Here is a 14,673-nt window from a genome sequence, read left to right on the forward strand (position 1 = left end):
AGTAAAGGGTTGTCACTCATTGATTTACATGTCAGCGCAGGTCTGTGATCAGCAGCCATTCAGTGTGTGTGTGTGTGTGTGTGTGTGTGTGTGTGTGTGTGTGTGTGTGTGTGTGTGTGTGTGTGTGTGTGTGTGTGTGTGTGTGTGTGTGTGTGTGTGTGTGTGTGTGTGTGTGTGTAGGTGAGAGAGCGCAAGATGAAATGTGAGTTATTGGTCACAACAACAACAGCAGCAGCAGAAGCAAACCAACAATAAATCACTTCAGAATAAATGTGAGAGGAAATTGATCTGCGCCATATGAGGCAGCACTAAGTAAATAATACTTTCTTATTGAATTAACTAATGCTTTCCTCTGCTGGTTTGCATTAACAAAATCCTTCTTGCCATGCCTCCAAGGTCTGAGTCGGCTCTCAGGCACAACATTATGCATAATTAAGCGTTAAAATTACGCATTACTCATGGAAAATTTACAGAGAGCTTTTTGTCTCGGCGACTGACATCAACAATTCAGAAATCCCGTTTCAGATCAGACACGGACCTTAAGAGAAATCAATTCACATCAGGCTCATTTTTGAAGGCCAACACACTGAGGCTGTACCTCCGCCCTGGTTACAACTCCTGTAACATAACAGTACATCATAAAATCTTTAAAACATCCGCCAACCAACGATGGGATGTGATGCAGAATCACATTAGGCTGGAAATAACACAATGGCGGATATCATTTGTGAATATTAAAGCCTGAGGGTTTCAGAAATGTGGAGTGTGTCACAACAGAAAACGTCATTAACGTAGATTTACGAGGCTTTACGACTAATTTTAGCACTTTTCTTATTTGCCCTTGAAGCAACTCATATTGTGGCAGAGCTGCTGCACTAGCTAAAGCAATGTCAATGCACATGATGAAGTGAGTTTTACTGCCAAGGAATAGTCCTCTTTGTGACATGGAGGGATTGTGCTCATCATAGGCGCACAGGTTGGAGTCTGTGTAATTCCTATAATATATACGAACAACACATTTAAGCTGTAAATAATGTCCTGGCACTGACTAATCCCTGGTTGAGGCGCATAGGTGCTCTCATCTTCCCGTACTGTTTATTCTGTCATTAAACAATTTGTTTCCCTGATCTGGTATTACTGGATGCAATGTTGGATTATGTTTATTAATGGAACTATCACAAGAGAAATCTGCTCTACACACAAAACTGAGTCCTGTTTGATTTTGTGTCCAAACCAAAGTCTGTGTGTTTGTGTGTTTGTGTCTGATGTGAGTCTTTTCTCCAAGCCAGCAAACCATAACAACTGCCTTGTGAAGTAAACCACTGCCATCTAGTGGTCATACTCTATACATGGCTTTATTTTCCAGGTTTGCAATGAGTGTATCTGTCGTGTAATTTCTTCATCTTCAGACAGATAGAGTTTTGCTTTTCCACCAAAAAAACCAGGGTCAAACCTCAGAGTTCGTCTGAGTTGGTATCGCTGCTCCTATCTGGGGGTAATTGGCATCAGACCGCAGGCGTAAAAAGTCCCACAGGTCTGCATTGTTTACTGAGAAGAATCTGGCATCCTTGAAATGCCGCTCTGTCTTCTGCAGTATGCTAATCCTTGAAGATTCAGGCTCCCACCTGCCAACCCTCATTATTTTCATGCTATTTTTGATACAAACTATGTAGAGTAGCTCAGTGCCAGTGAGCCCTCCTTCCATCATGAGGATGGAAACAGACCCACGAACAACTAAGACTTCATCAAATATTTGCTTATTCCAAGGTCAGTCTCTTTAGAGGGTCTTAAACTCAGATGGGACTTTTTAATTATGTAAACTTTTTTCAATATGTTACACTGATCCAAGCAGGCAAGTTAAATTAGCCTCTGGGAAAATATCCATGTTATGTAGAATAAAGGAAAGACTGCGGATTAACTGATGTAGGGCATGTGATTAGGTAAAATGTTCAGGAACCGGTAAGAAAGCAGCACTTTCAACTGTTTTCAAGGTCAAGCATCAAGCTCAACTAAAACTGTGTTTCTGCCCAAATGATGTTATCAGATTAGACAATTGGAATCTATCTCATCTAAACCCTGTTTTTATTTATCCTTTTATTACAGAAGGTGAAGAGATAACAAAAGATTCCAGACTCAAAGTGGGAATGTTGTGACTCATGGTCAGCGTCTTTATGTCAAAGTCAGAGATGGGCCCCATCCACAAATTCAGAATTAGCTTATTTATAATTTGGGAATTTCTGGAAAGATTATGAAAATCAAGCCATGAAATGTTACTAGCTTTTTTACTTGTGTTTATGGTGGAAAAGAGTAAAGGTGGCTATAAATAAAAATGCCACACAAAGTCAGTCCAATTCAGTCTCTCTACACAGGATAATTTCAACTGCATGATTCTATCAAAAATCTACATGAATTTTAAAGGAATATCAGAGATGTAATAAAAGAAGGGGGGGGGGGGCAAAAGGTTTCAAGCCACTTCACATATTTGCACTAGAGACATAAATAGAAACACCATGGAGATATTCTTCAATAATATAATGATACTCATCATGGGTACTTTTATATGAAATATTTATAAAGTACCCAAATTCACCGTATAGTAATGCAAGCATATAGATAAATAAGGTCAAATTGAACCGGAGTCCACTAGGAACAGTAGAAAATACTGAATAGTGGATCTCCATGGCAGAAAAACCTTTTAACTAGGGAAAAGATTTTGTTCCAAACATTTTCTCATCAATGGTTGTGAAGCTTTTAGACATGATTCAAACCTCTTACATCAAAAGTTTCAATGATAGACTCTCTATCACACAAAAGAAAGGTTTCAATCCTGTTGTTTTTTCAAAGAGAAAACAGTCATGGATCTCCCCCCTCCTCCTTTTACTCTGCACCTCCAGCCTTCCCCCAAACTCTTGGATGTTCTTGGCCTTATCACAAACACCTCCATCCCCATGCATACAATTAACCCTCCCCCCTCTCGCCCTCCCAGTCTTGACCATTACCTTCATTAGCATGAGCACAATAGCCAAACAGAGCAAAGTGAGCAAAAGACACAAAACTAGTCTCCAAGCTCATTACTATTCTTTGGACACTAGTTTGGTCAGACCTGTTTTTCTGCAGTTACACAAAGTGATTAAGCTCCCTGTTCTCTTTTTGCTTCATCTTATGTGCGGCACACTGTTTGTTGACATGATTTACTTCAGCAAAGGTCAGACATAGCTATTGAGCCATTATGTAACATAACTTCAAATGTCCAGTTTGTCCCACTACAGAGAGGAATCAACACACAACTGATGGGGCATGAAATTAGAAAAGAGGCCATTGATACCACTTGAGCAGGAGCAATTACTCACTAACAGGGAAAAACAACAACTGGTTAAAGATATTACAGACATCTCAAAATATCCTGCTCTTATCCCTGCTTGTAGATACTCTGGTGGGTGTAGCAGTTGGTCAGGGGTGGTGTGTGATAATGAGCGACATAATGAGGCACGTCCTAAGGTCATATACAAAATATAGCAGCATTAAATAACCTGAGATAGAGAGATAGAGATACAGCAATACATTAAACTGTGTGTGTGTGTGACTGATCAAGCGAAAAATGAGGCAAGAGGTTGATGCTGATCGATGGTTTATTGATTCACAGCCGTGCAGACTGTCTCACCTACTGACTGAACAAATTGCAAACTGCTGGCATCAGCGGTGCCAATATCAGACATGTAGTGAATAAGAAAAAATAAATACATAAAGTACAAATGTAAGTTGAAATCTATTATTCAGGTCTTGCTCCCCACAACCCATCTGCATGTGCAGAGAGAAGTGTGAGAAAATAGCTTATACATGCAAAATTATTGCCACAGTATCTCAGGGAAATAGGTAGTCTTGGAATGGAGTGTACAAAAAATAAAATATCTTCATTTATATTCATTTTTCAAGTTACATAAAAAAACAGGAGAAAAAAAGACTTGTAGGTATTTAACCAGAGTGTGCACACCGGATAAGAAAATACATTCAGTGTAACGAGAACCATTTTAGTGCAAATATAGTGTGACTAAAGTTTGTATTTCTAATTTGCAGAAAATGAGGCATTTTCAAAACGCCAAACACCTTAATACAGCCACTGAAACCTTCAGTGCACCGAGTGAAACCCTGAGGTGAAACATTTCATAGTAAAAAAAAGGAGAAATATGAAAAAGGACAAGACCCATGTTTACAGGGGATGTCTGAACAAGAAATCCTTAAAACCAACTGGCAGCTCTTTACATTTAAAAAAAAGAAGAAAAAAATGATCTGCCAAGAACCCAGTTCAATACATGCATCAAAAAAAGCATCAACAATCAAATAACAACGAAGAAATAGAAGATTCCCCGAGTCCAATGTTGGGCAGGGACTAAAAGACACCGGAGAAGAAGCAGCTTCAAACAAAACGCAGCTAAACAACAGCTTTGAACTGCCTTTTGCCTGCAGGGCAACATGCAGGGTTTAAACAGAGCCGTTTCTTTTCACACACGTGCAAATGTCCAGGAGGGAGGAATGAGCTGCAGTGGTGGGGAGAGCAGGGACACAAGACATTTAGATGCTAAGCAAGTGTGTGCAAGTCTTTTCAGAGCATGAAAACACCAAAACAACAGTGTAGGTAGTATTTTTACAATATAAAACTTGTTTGTAGGGCCAAGAAATTCTTCAACAAAGCAATTATGCTGCTTCTGAAGCCTGTTTTCATACAGGACGTGACCACTTTTCATTTAACCGTGAATCAGCGACACCCCGTGATGCAGAGCTCGCTTCCACATGTAGTACGTGGAGCGTGGTGTGAAGGGGAAGTAAGACCTGAATTCTTTGAACGTAGGGAAGGACTTCTCTTCAAAGCGTTGCTGCAGGAACAGCTTGGCCTTGGCCTTGAAGTTGGCCAGAGCCACAACATCCATCGCAAACATCTGCTTGTCTGTTGGTTCCTGGCTGTGAAGCACGGGTTTTGAACGAGAGACATCAAAAGAGGGAACAGTGGAGCTTTCTAAATATCTCGGCCTCTCGACAAACGGGAGCATGGGCGGAGTCTCTATCCTCGTCTCTATGATCTTGTCCTCTGTTGCAGTGTTCTCCACGCTAACTGGGAGGACCTCGGTACGCTGGGCAGCCATTTTCTCCTTCTGGTTCTGCCTGCTACGCCAAAGCCAGTAAAAACAAGGGGACATGGACGGGAACTTGAGCTTGAACTTGGTCAGGGACCACTTTGAATTCTGGACGTGCAGTTTGGCAGCATCTCTGAGCTGCTTTTTACTCATGTATGCCAGCCTGAAACTTATGTGCTGTCTCCTGTAGATCCTCATCCTGGGTACGATAGGCTGGGTGACGTTAGACAGGACCGGGGACAGACTCTTTGGACTCTGGCTCTTGTCAGCATCGGAGCTGTCCTCGCTGCTGGCCACGCTGCCTTTGTAACCTCTGTTGAACAGCATGGCCTCTCTCCTCCAGTTGTAGTAGGTTGATCTGGAGATCCCGGGGAAATGTCTTTTGAAGACCCTGAAGGGGAGGGAGGCATTCATGGCGATGCAATTCTGTAGACAGCGCTTTGCTTCCTGCATATGTGCCAAACTCTGGGCCCGCTCTACATCCAGCTTGCCGAGGCCGAGTCCAAACATACTGGCCACGCTGTCATTGTGGTCAGGCTCCTCCTGTTTTGTTTCAGGTGAAGACCAGGCCTCCTGCTCCGTGCTCTCTCCAGGACTAATCTCTCCAGTTGAAGACGAGGTGGAGAAGGTTCCTCCAGTTTTCAGAAGCTCGTGCTTCCAGTTGTAGTACGACGACCTTGAGATCTCGGGGAAAAACTCCTTAAACTGGTGCAGAGGGATAAGCCTTCCCTCCAAGTAGCACGCCTGCAGGAAATACTTTGCCTCGTACCTAGCAGCAGACTTTTTGCAGTGCTCCTGCGTCTGCCTTTTCCAGCGGTAGAATGTCCTCTTGGTAATGTTGTACTTGTCCTTCAGGCTCGGGTAGGAAAACTGCGAGTCCGGGTTCTGCAGCTCCTCGCTCTTGATCGGAGACTCCCTCTGCTCGCTGTCGGTATTCCCAAATGTGAGGTCTCTGGTATTGGCTAGTGCGACAAAATTATTTGGCCTGAACAAGACCTCGGACTGCAGCTCGCCGGACCACATGATGTGCAGGGTTAACGGCTGAGAGTCTTTGGGCCAGGTCCTCGGACGTATGACACGGTTGAAATAGGGTCTGATCTTGAGGTTGAACATGGGATAGATGGAGTAGATGTTAGACTCGAGGACTGACGCCAGGGCGTAAACGTGCCACATGTTGGCGTAGGCGCCGGGGAAGCAGGAAGCTTTGACGTCTGCGTCAAAGATGGCCTCCAGGACTGTGACGGGCAAGTTGAGCATGTCCTCGGACTCTTCAGCAGAGAGACTGAAGCGAACGGCCTGAAGCATCATTTTCGAATCGATCATCCCTGAGAGGTAGTATCGCTTCCACAGCACCATTTCCATGACAGTCCGCACCTGTGGAGGAACAATATGAATATAATGTAATCACAATGTTTATATACATTAACAAGTGCCACAATATACATTTAGACTATTTATATATTGTTTTATTCTTATGTGTAGTACTGTGTAGTGTTTTTATGTTTTCTGGTCGTTGTATGCACCTTCAACCAAAGCAAACTCCAGGTAGATGTAAACCTACTTGGCAATAAATACATTCTGATTCTGAGACAAATATAAACACCACTGCTCACCTGTAGCTCCAAGCTAAGTGCAGGGTTCCCCACTAGCAGGGTGCTGACTGCATCAAACAGCAAGTTGCCTTTTCCGTCGCAGTTCAGAGGCAGGAGGTCTCTGGGTGCATCACCCGGGTACAGGTCACGGGCCGAGTCGTCCACGCCGGCCCACTCTGGGAAGTCCTGGCAGGGGGTCCTGGGGAGCTGGAAGGGAGCGAGGACCCTGTCCACCCCGAGGGCCACTCGGGTGAGAGCATCCAGACCGGAGCTCTCTGTGGCCTCCTGGAGCTCTCGCAGCACGGACAGCACAACCTCGTTCCTCTGAATCATACCTGTGATGAGGCCTGGACAGGGGAGAGGAAAAAGAAAACATAGGAAAAGAGTGGAATCAGAAAACAGTAAAACAACACAATTAACACAGTCTAACAGTTAGAGTTTAGAGATCTTAACACAAGGGGAAAAGCCTCAGATATTTGCTCTTATCTCTGTTAGCAGTAGACTAGATTATGGGGCTTTGGACTCAGTTCAAATGTTCTCTGGTCTACTCCCTGCACAGTTCTGCTGATGTGAGGTGGGCTACTACAAAGAAATGATCTTCTGGGGGATGACAACTGTATGTATGTTTGTTAGATCAATCTATATCAGGATAATTAGAAGGATGAATGTTAATAAATTGTTATTTCCTCTCTCAGGTTTAAAAGGGATTTTTTTTCTCTTGAGTTTAAGTTCAAGAAAGCAGACAGTCAACTCACCTCAGTCGGGCCTTTATGTTGTTGAATGCCAAATAAGAATAAATAGGTTGTGTTTCATACAGGTAAATATCATCAATACAAAATAATGTGCAAGTGATTTGATTTAGACTTTTACACGTTAAAAATGGCTAGAAACGGGACAATATAACCGAAACTAAATTAAACTCATTCAGATCAAATTCAAAGTCATTACCTACAACACTATGGTCCAATTTACGTCTTTAATTTATTGTTTTAAGGCTCTTACAACTCTTACAAATGAATTAGCTCGTTTCTTCAATATTTCGAACACATAATTGGTGTTTCGACGCCGAGGCCTCGTGTCTTTAAGTTAGAATAAGAAGAATAAAATAGTCTCAGTCAATCTTATCACGCCGTGAAACCACGCTGTTCTTACCTGAGCGTCCAGAGAGTGAAACGTGTCTCAGAGGATTTAACTTCTCAGTGTGTTCTCCAGTAATTTCGGAGGTTTCGCTGCAGGTAAGTCACATCGATCTCTCCCCGGGAGGTTTTCAGTCCATTGTGTGCGTGTGGCTCCGGGCTCGTCCTGTCCTGTTCTCTGCGGCGGAGCAGCGGCGATTTGGGGGAGTGATAAGGAGCACCTCCCATCAGGAAATTGTCAATCGTCGATTCGCCTTTTTTGTTTTCTGCCTCGAGATAACACCTCCCTCCTCCTCCTCCTCCTCCTCCTCCTCCTCCTCCTCCTCCTCCTCCTCCTCCTCCCCCATCCCTCCTCCTCCTGAAGTAGACTGCAGACCAGGGTCAATTTCAATGTGAAGTGTTAACAAAAGCCAATGTGTCAAGGGCCACAGGAACACAGGGGCCCTGCAGTGTCAACAGGTTCTGGTTTGCTTTCAGGTTTTGTTTTTTGCTTTTCCACATGTCACCAGCTCAATTTCAAGGTTATTTGTCAAGTGCTCGCGGTGTCAAAAGACAGAAGTGGTTAGTTTGACCCGTAAATAGAAATCTCCTCTTTCTCACGAGGCTGCCCAGAAACAGTTTTGCTATTTTTATTAAATGTGCTTTGTTACATCTGTGTGACTATCCCGGGAGAGAGGTCCCTCAGGGGCTCTCACTGGGGTTTCTATGTGTTTTTGCCGTTGAGAAAACGTTTTCATTGGTAGTTTAGTGGAGGGTTAAGGGCGTCGTGATTTCTGAATATGGGCTATAAATATAAACTCTGATTGATTAATTGTAGCATTTTGTTGAACGTTTTCCTTCTCAAACTTGGATCCTTCCTCAAAGCAAAAAGAAAGAAATAATGCAACTTTGGCAGTCATGAACTTGCTCTTCCCTTCACACGTAGTGGACAGTCTGAAGGCCAGTTTGTGGATTAGAGTGGATATGTCCAGACAGGGTGTGGACATGCAGCTTTATGAGAGAGGAGGAAGGCTCCAGCTCTATTTGTTTCTCCACTGTATCACTTTTCACACCTACTCTCCGGCCTTTTGCAGGATTTCAGTAATCAAAGCCTTTTGTTCCACACACGCACAACAATCCCATCGAATGTGTCCCCGACCCAACCCCCGCGTGGCCCTCACTGTGTGGATCCCAGCCCTACAGCTTGTTATCCCTACATACACACACACACTTCCATTCACACACCAGGGGACAACAGCATTTGGCCCCCACTGCTCTGTCCACTCCAAGCACTTGGCAGACAAGCTGGTGCCTTGGTTCACTGGGGTTCAAGGCTTTGACCTAAAGCTTATCAGCTATGTGGACAATGAGTGTGTGGCTGTGTGTTTGAGGAAGAGCCAGCCCCCCCATCTCCTCAACACGCACACAATGTTCTTCTCAGTCTGAATGTGTTAAGAGTCTGAAGAAATATTAGAAATACACACAGCTAGTTTAAGACACTGTTGCATGTAACTCACCATTCATTTTGAAATTGAATGACGCGTTTGTCATGTCAGGTCAAACAAAGTGTTGAGTGTATTGCATCAGTGGAGCGGAGAGTGAGGAAGAGGTCACACCGACCTCTCTCCTCCACATATTTCATTTTAAAAGGACATGATTTCATTGGAATGTGAAAAAAAATTCAAGAAACATTCAGCACCATATTTATTATGAACTCAGGGATGATGGAATATAATGCCTTTACATTGATGTTGTCAAAGAGCCTAATAGGTGAAAAATGCTCTCAGTGCTCCACAAATACTCTAAATATGCTCCATTAGCCTCGATCTTCAGCTTTGAGTATGAGTAGGGGGACATAAACTGTATTTTGATATCCTCTGTACCACTTAAAATCTTACCCATGCCTTTACCTCTCCAACATTCCCTTCTCACCTTCATCTTCCATTTGCTTTAATGCATTAAACATTTTGCAGAGGAAAATTCTCCGTCTAGATCAATTCAAGAAAACGAACATGTTCAGCAAATCCGCTCTCGTTTTATGTGATAAGTAACGAGGGCTTCTTCTCTGTATTCACCCTCCACTTTCGTGTCAATGTGTCTTCTTACCATCTCTTCAACCCCCTCAGATTCTTGGCTGTAGCCAATCACACACCTTAGGTGTGTAGATTAGCTGTGCTGCACTGCACTGTGAACACAGTAGTGGGCTGGCTGCAAGTATTTAAAATGCAAATAGGGCAACACTGGGACCGGCTCCGGCAGTCTCTCACCTGCTGTGGCTGTTGGTACACTGTGTGTGTGCGTGTGTGTGTGTGTGTACTGGCGGGGGAAAGCAGAAGGAGCTGTAGACTGAGGCCTGCAATGTATTACCAATACAGTTTGATTAAGCGTGTTTGCACAAGGAAAATTGCAGGTTTGTCCTCAAAATGAAGCGCGATTGGCTGTGAAGCTGAAAGCTGCCGAATGTCAATGTTCCATCGGCTGCAGGACTGAACAGTACCATTGAAAATCTGTTCTTTGGTCACAACCACATCCTGCAAGTTCCTCCTCCTGGTTTGATATCACGTAAAAGTATAATTAGTTTGCATTCTGTACCAGTGTAATTTCATTGTTTTGTACATTATGAAGTACAAAAGTACTCAAATAATGTAGGAAAATAACATCAACAAATGGGGATCACAAAGGAGCACATACTTTAAATACAACAGGAGTCGATATATGAGTAACTTCATAAAGTTTTATTTTTACAAGAGTGACATTCTTATTATATACCTGAACATGAATGAGACATAAATGAAAATACACAATATGATCTCTTGATTTACAGATTTACACGTAATTGTAGACACACTGTTAACCTGCTGTTTAAAAGCCGGTCATTTCTAAAAAACATAAGTAAATGAATTGAGGTAGATTGTTTAAATACCTCTTACATCTTTTCAAATCTCACCACTAAATCCTCAAAGTTTATAGCAAAATACCTCATCGACTTATGTGTTAGCTACAGTAACAGAACATTGATCTGATGTGGAGTGTTTCAAAGTATTGGGATGTACGGCAGTGGCACAAGTGGAGCTCACAAACAAAGAAAAATTACACTGTAACGTTTATATATATGTATTGAACAGAGGACTATTTGTATTGGACACAGGAGTATTCAGTGGACTCCACTTCAGCGACCCACACTCTGTCAGAGCCGCCGGGGAGAATAATGTCCGCGTAGATGACATCGTCTGTATCCACGACCTGAAGACATACACACATGTACATTCTCATTTCAAAATGGTCCCATGTGTAAAAGAGGTTTGCTGATTGGTGTATGATTCTTAACATTTGACTTACATTGATTGTACTGTACTCGTCTGAACAGGGCTCGTCGGGCAGCTGGATGTCTAAAATGAAGAAATATATAAATGCACAGATTAATTTGATTAAGTTTACATGTCATGATTTGGGAGACGTGTTAGACAGGAGTCTCTGAATGAATCTCTTGCAGCTGCGGTGAAGAAAGATTTCACCCGTTTAAGAAATGTATCGGTAATAATGTTGTGGTCAGTGTTGGTATTTTGGCCCAAAACAAATCAGCATATGGGCACTGATGTGAGTAAAAACGGGTTCAGTTAGTGGCCCAGGAAGCATTCGCGTTCTAACTGCTTACAGAATGTGGACTCATGTGGCCCAGACCACCTCCGGATGTGGTCTGGTGTGATCCGATCTATATCCAATCTGAGGGATTGGAAACACACACACACACAGGGGGTGTTGCCTCGTTCAAGGGCCTCATAGACTGTGAAGACCAAAAGTAAATCAATAGAGGATTTTTTTTAACATGTACACCATTAACTGTTGAAGCCTGGTACTCGTTGCTTGCTGCTGCCATTATCTCTTTAAAAATAGTTTTGCAAACAATTTATGATGGGTTGGCTCAGGAAGGATCCAACCCCATTAGAACTTTTGTTGCTGGTGCGACATCTAGTGGCAATGAATATCATATATGACCTTTAATAGTATTAGATACACAGGTGATATAAGGGAGCCTGTGAAACATTGCAAAATATTACACTCACTGTGGGAAAAACAGAACTTGTAGGACATTGGCACATCTCAGGTAAGTTGCACAACTGGGCTTTGGAAATGCATCATGTGAGGACATATACGCAAAGTGACTGCACGCACACAACTATGAACCGCAGAGTGATTTCAGCAGAGATGTTTGGAGAACTTACTTGTTCTTCTTCTGTTCAGAACAAACACTGCAACCGCCGCGGCCAAAACCACACAGCCTGCCCCCCCCACGGCCGCCCCGATCGTGTCCTGGTTACGACCTACACAAGGGTGAGGAAATAAGCACTGAAATATTATCACCATGTCTAACTTTTGCTGTATCGGTAGGATTTCTATTATAAGCTCGGATACTGCTCTCTGAAGCGCACCTTGAGTTTCAGGTTCCAGTTCTATGACCAGGCCTCTTCCCTTCCCTTTCAGAGCTATAAAGAATAAAACATTTTTCATTAATTCTTCTGCATCTATCAAATTGGTGTCTACTGGTTAGAATCAGTCACAAACAGACCTGGAGCTATGACCAACAGCTCCACTGAAGTCTGGACCTGTCCATTCACAGTCGCCCGACACCTGAACTTCAAGCGCTCCGGACTTTGAAAGGTGACAGTCAGAGTTACATTACAAAGGGATCCAGTTATGTGATGCTGGGCGTCATTTTGTATCTCAGTGCCGGCTTCGTCCACCCAAGTCAGGCGGATCCACTGATCACGACTGCTGAGGCAATGTGAGTTCTCCACGAAAGAGAGTAAAACACACTGCAGTGACACTGGTTTGCCGGGCAGGAGTTTTAACTCCGGGGCAGAGTTCAAGGCTGAAAGAAAGAGAAAATTTGATTCCTCAGTTTTTCCTCCTATCAGATGAAATAGATTCTGCATCAAGATGTGCAATCATAAGGTTTTTTTTATCATGATAGCACTCACTCTTAGTAGAGAAGCCGTTAGACCTTTCATGGCAGCGATGGCATCCGACATCCTCTGTTGTGAGATGTTCCATTGGTGGAGTGCACCTCTCCTCTGATTTGAATCTCTGGATCTTTCCATTACTGATGATGGCGATGGGACTTTGGCTTCTTCTGATCTTCCACATATGAAAGCAGACTATGTCCTCTTCACAGGGAAATGTGATATCGTAACCCTCCTGTTTAAATATCAGATCGTCTCCATCTACACCTGTATACAGAGGACAAAGAATTTTTTTTTCTGCCGTTAAAAATACGAACATACAAGAGAAACCACAAAGTAAGATTGCGTTACTGTTTCTATTACCTGTTCTGATAAAGGAAAGCAGGATCAGCGTCCCCACGATGTGAGCGGTTCCCACCATCCTGTGTGCAGATCTGTTCACAGTGAGCAGGTACTCTCTGTCCTCAGGTCTGTTTTACATGAGTAAACTGTAATGTGGCTTCCTGCGTTGGTCAACTTTCTCAACCTGCTGGAAAGTCTTACCAACTGTTGGTCTGGATGTGAAATCCCTCAGAAAAGGTTCAAACAAACAACCTGGGAATGATGCATTTTTCACAAATACAATAAAGTCATGCAAGATGATCTAAACCTGTATTTTCCCAGGAAATATATTGTAATGTGTAACTGTAAATACAAGAACGGCTTCTACAGTCAAGGGGGAAATTGATGAAACCGCATAAAGGTTGATTTTAATATTTCTCTTTGTAAACAGCACATTGCTCTGTCAATACAGAAATTTTAAATATGTTGTGCTTGGCTTTATGGAATGATTAAATGATGTCTGGATTTAAAAAATCAAAAGTTTTTTGACCTGCAGTGGTGCTGATCTGTATTCTGTCATAGAGTCCGACAGCCAACTGTAATCACAACATGTACAAAGCAGTTTATATATGAATATTTAAGGGGTTATTTAAAATAAAGCAGGATCTGCTGATGCAAAATTTCACCCAACACTTTGTTTGACCTGACATGACAAAACGCTTTTGATTTAAAAATGAATGGTAAGTTTAATGTAACTCAGTTTTCTCTTGAACTAGCTATGTGTATATTTAAGGATTTCACAAAATAGCAGAATACAAAAGACATTGTGACCTTCAAACTGAGTTCACCTAGCAACTTGAATGGCAATTGCTGATACCTCTTTAAGAGCAACTTATATTTTGTATTTGATCATGAAAAAGCTAAATCAGGGATTTTTAAAATGTGTTGTAGTAATAAATATATTTATGTTTATTATTCTTATACTCAAGATCATCATAATTTCTTTTGAAATATAGGTTTCCATGACTGAACCCAACAGAAGTGAGGCAATCGAATTTGGTTTAAACTGCCCACTTACAATGTTGTTGCTGTTATCTATTGATAACAGCAGATGGCGCTAAAGTAGAGTCCTTCAAAATTACAATGTGACTTTTTATGATCTCATTGGGGACGTTTGTAAGTCTTCTTTTGCATTTCATGATAGTATGTCTATCTCACCGAAGTTAAAAGTTTAATTTCACTCTTCCACACTGCTTCTTAAGAGCTGTTCCTGGAAGTGCACAGAAAGCCAGGCCACACTGATGAAGCCAACCCATTTATTTATATCTTTAATTCAGAGAACCGAGTGGCCTCTCAGTGCTAGTGAGACATTTTAGGTAACCGCACTCATGTCAAGCTGAGTATTCAACAGCTGACACCTCTGACTCCTGGGCAGCACACAAATATCAAAACAAGTTATTCAACATACATGATTGCTTTATTTCAGTATATAGAATTTAAAAGGGAACTAAAGAAGATGGGTTGTAAAGGTAGTATCAGACTATAACTGTAAAGA

At 42.3% G+C, this 14,673-nt stretch overlaps 1 protein-coding gene across 1 annotated transcript; it reads right to left on the reverse strand.

Moving 5' to 3' along the window:
* Window positions 1-4,742: 4,742 nt before the first annotated feature.
* vrtn (vertebrae development associated) lies at window positions 4,743-7,054 on the reverse strand. Its single transcript, XM_061090945.1, has 2 exons — window positions 6,743-7,054; window positions 4,743-6,503 (listed from the first exon to the last, which is right to left on the reverse strand). The coding sequence occupies exons 1-2, from the start codon at window positions 7,052-7,054 to the stop codon at window positions 4,743-4,745; spliced, it is 2,073 nt and encodes a 690-aa protein (XP_060946928.1).
* Window positions 7,055-14,673: the final 7,619 nt, after the last annotated feature.

This window comes from Limanda limanda, chromosome 18, assembly GCF_963576545.1.
Source record: "Limanda limanda chromosome 18, fLimLim1.1, whole genome shotgun sequence".
In the NCBI taxonomy this organism is placed as follows: Eukaryota; Metazoa; Chordata; class Actinopteri; order Pleuronectiformes; family Pleuronectidae; genus Limanda; species Limanda limanda.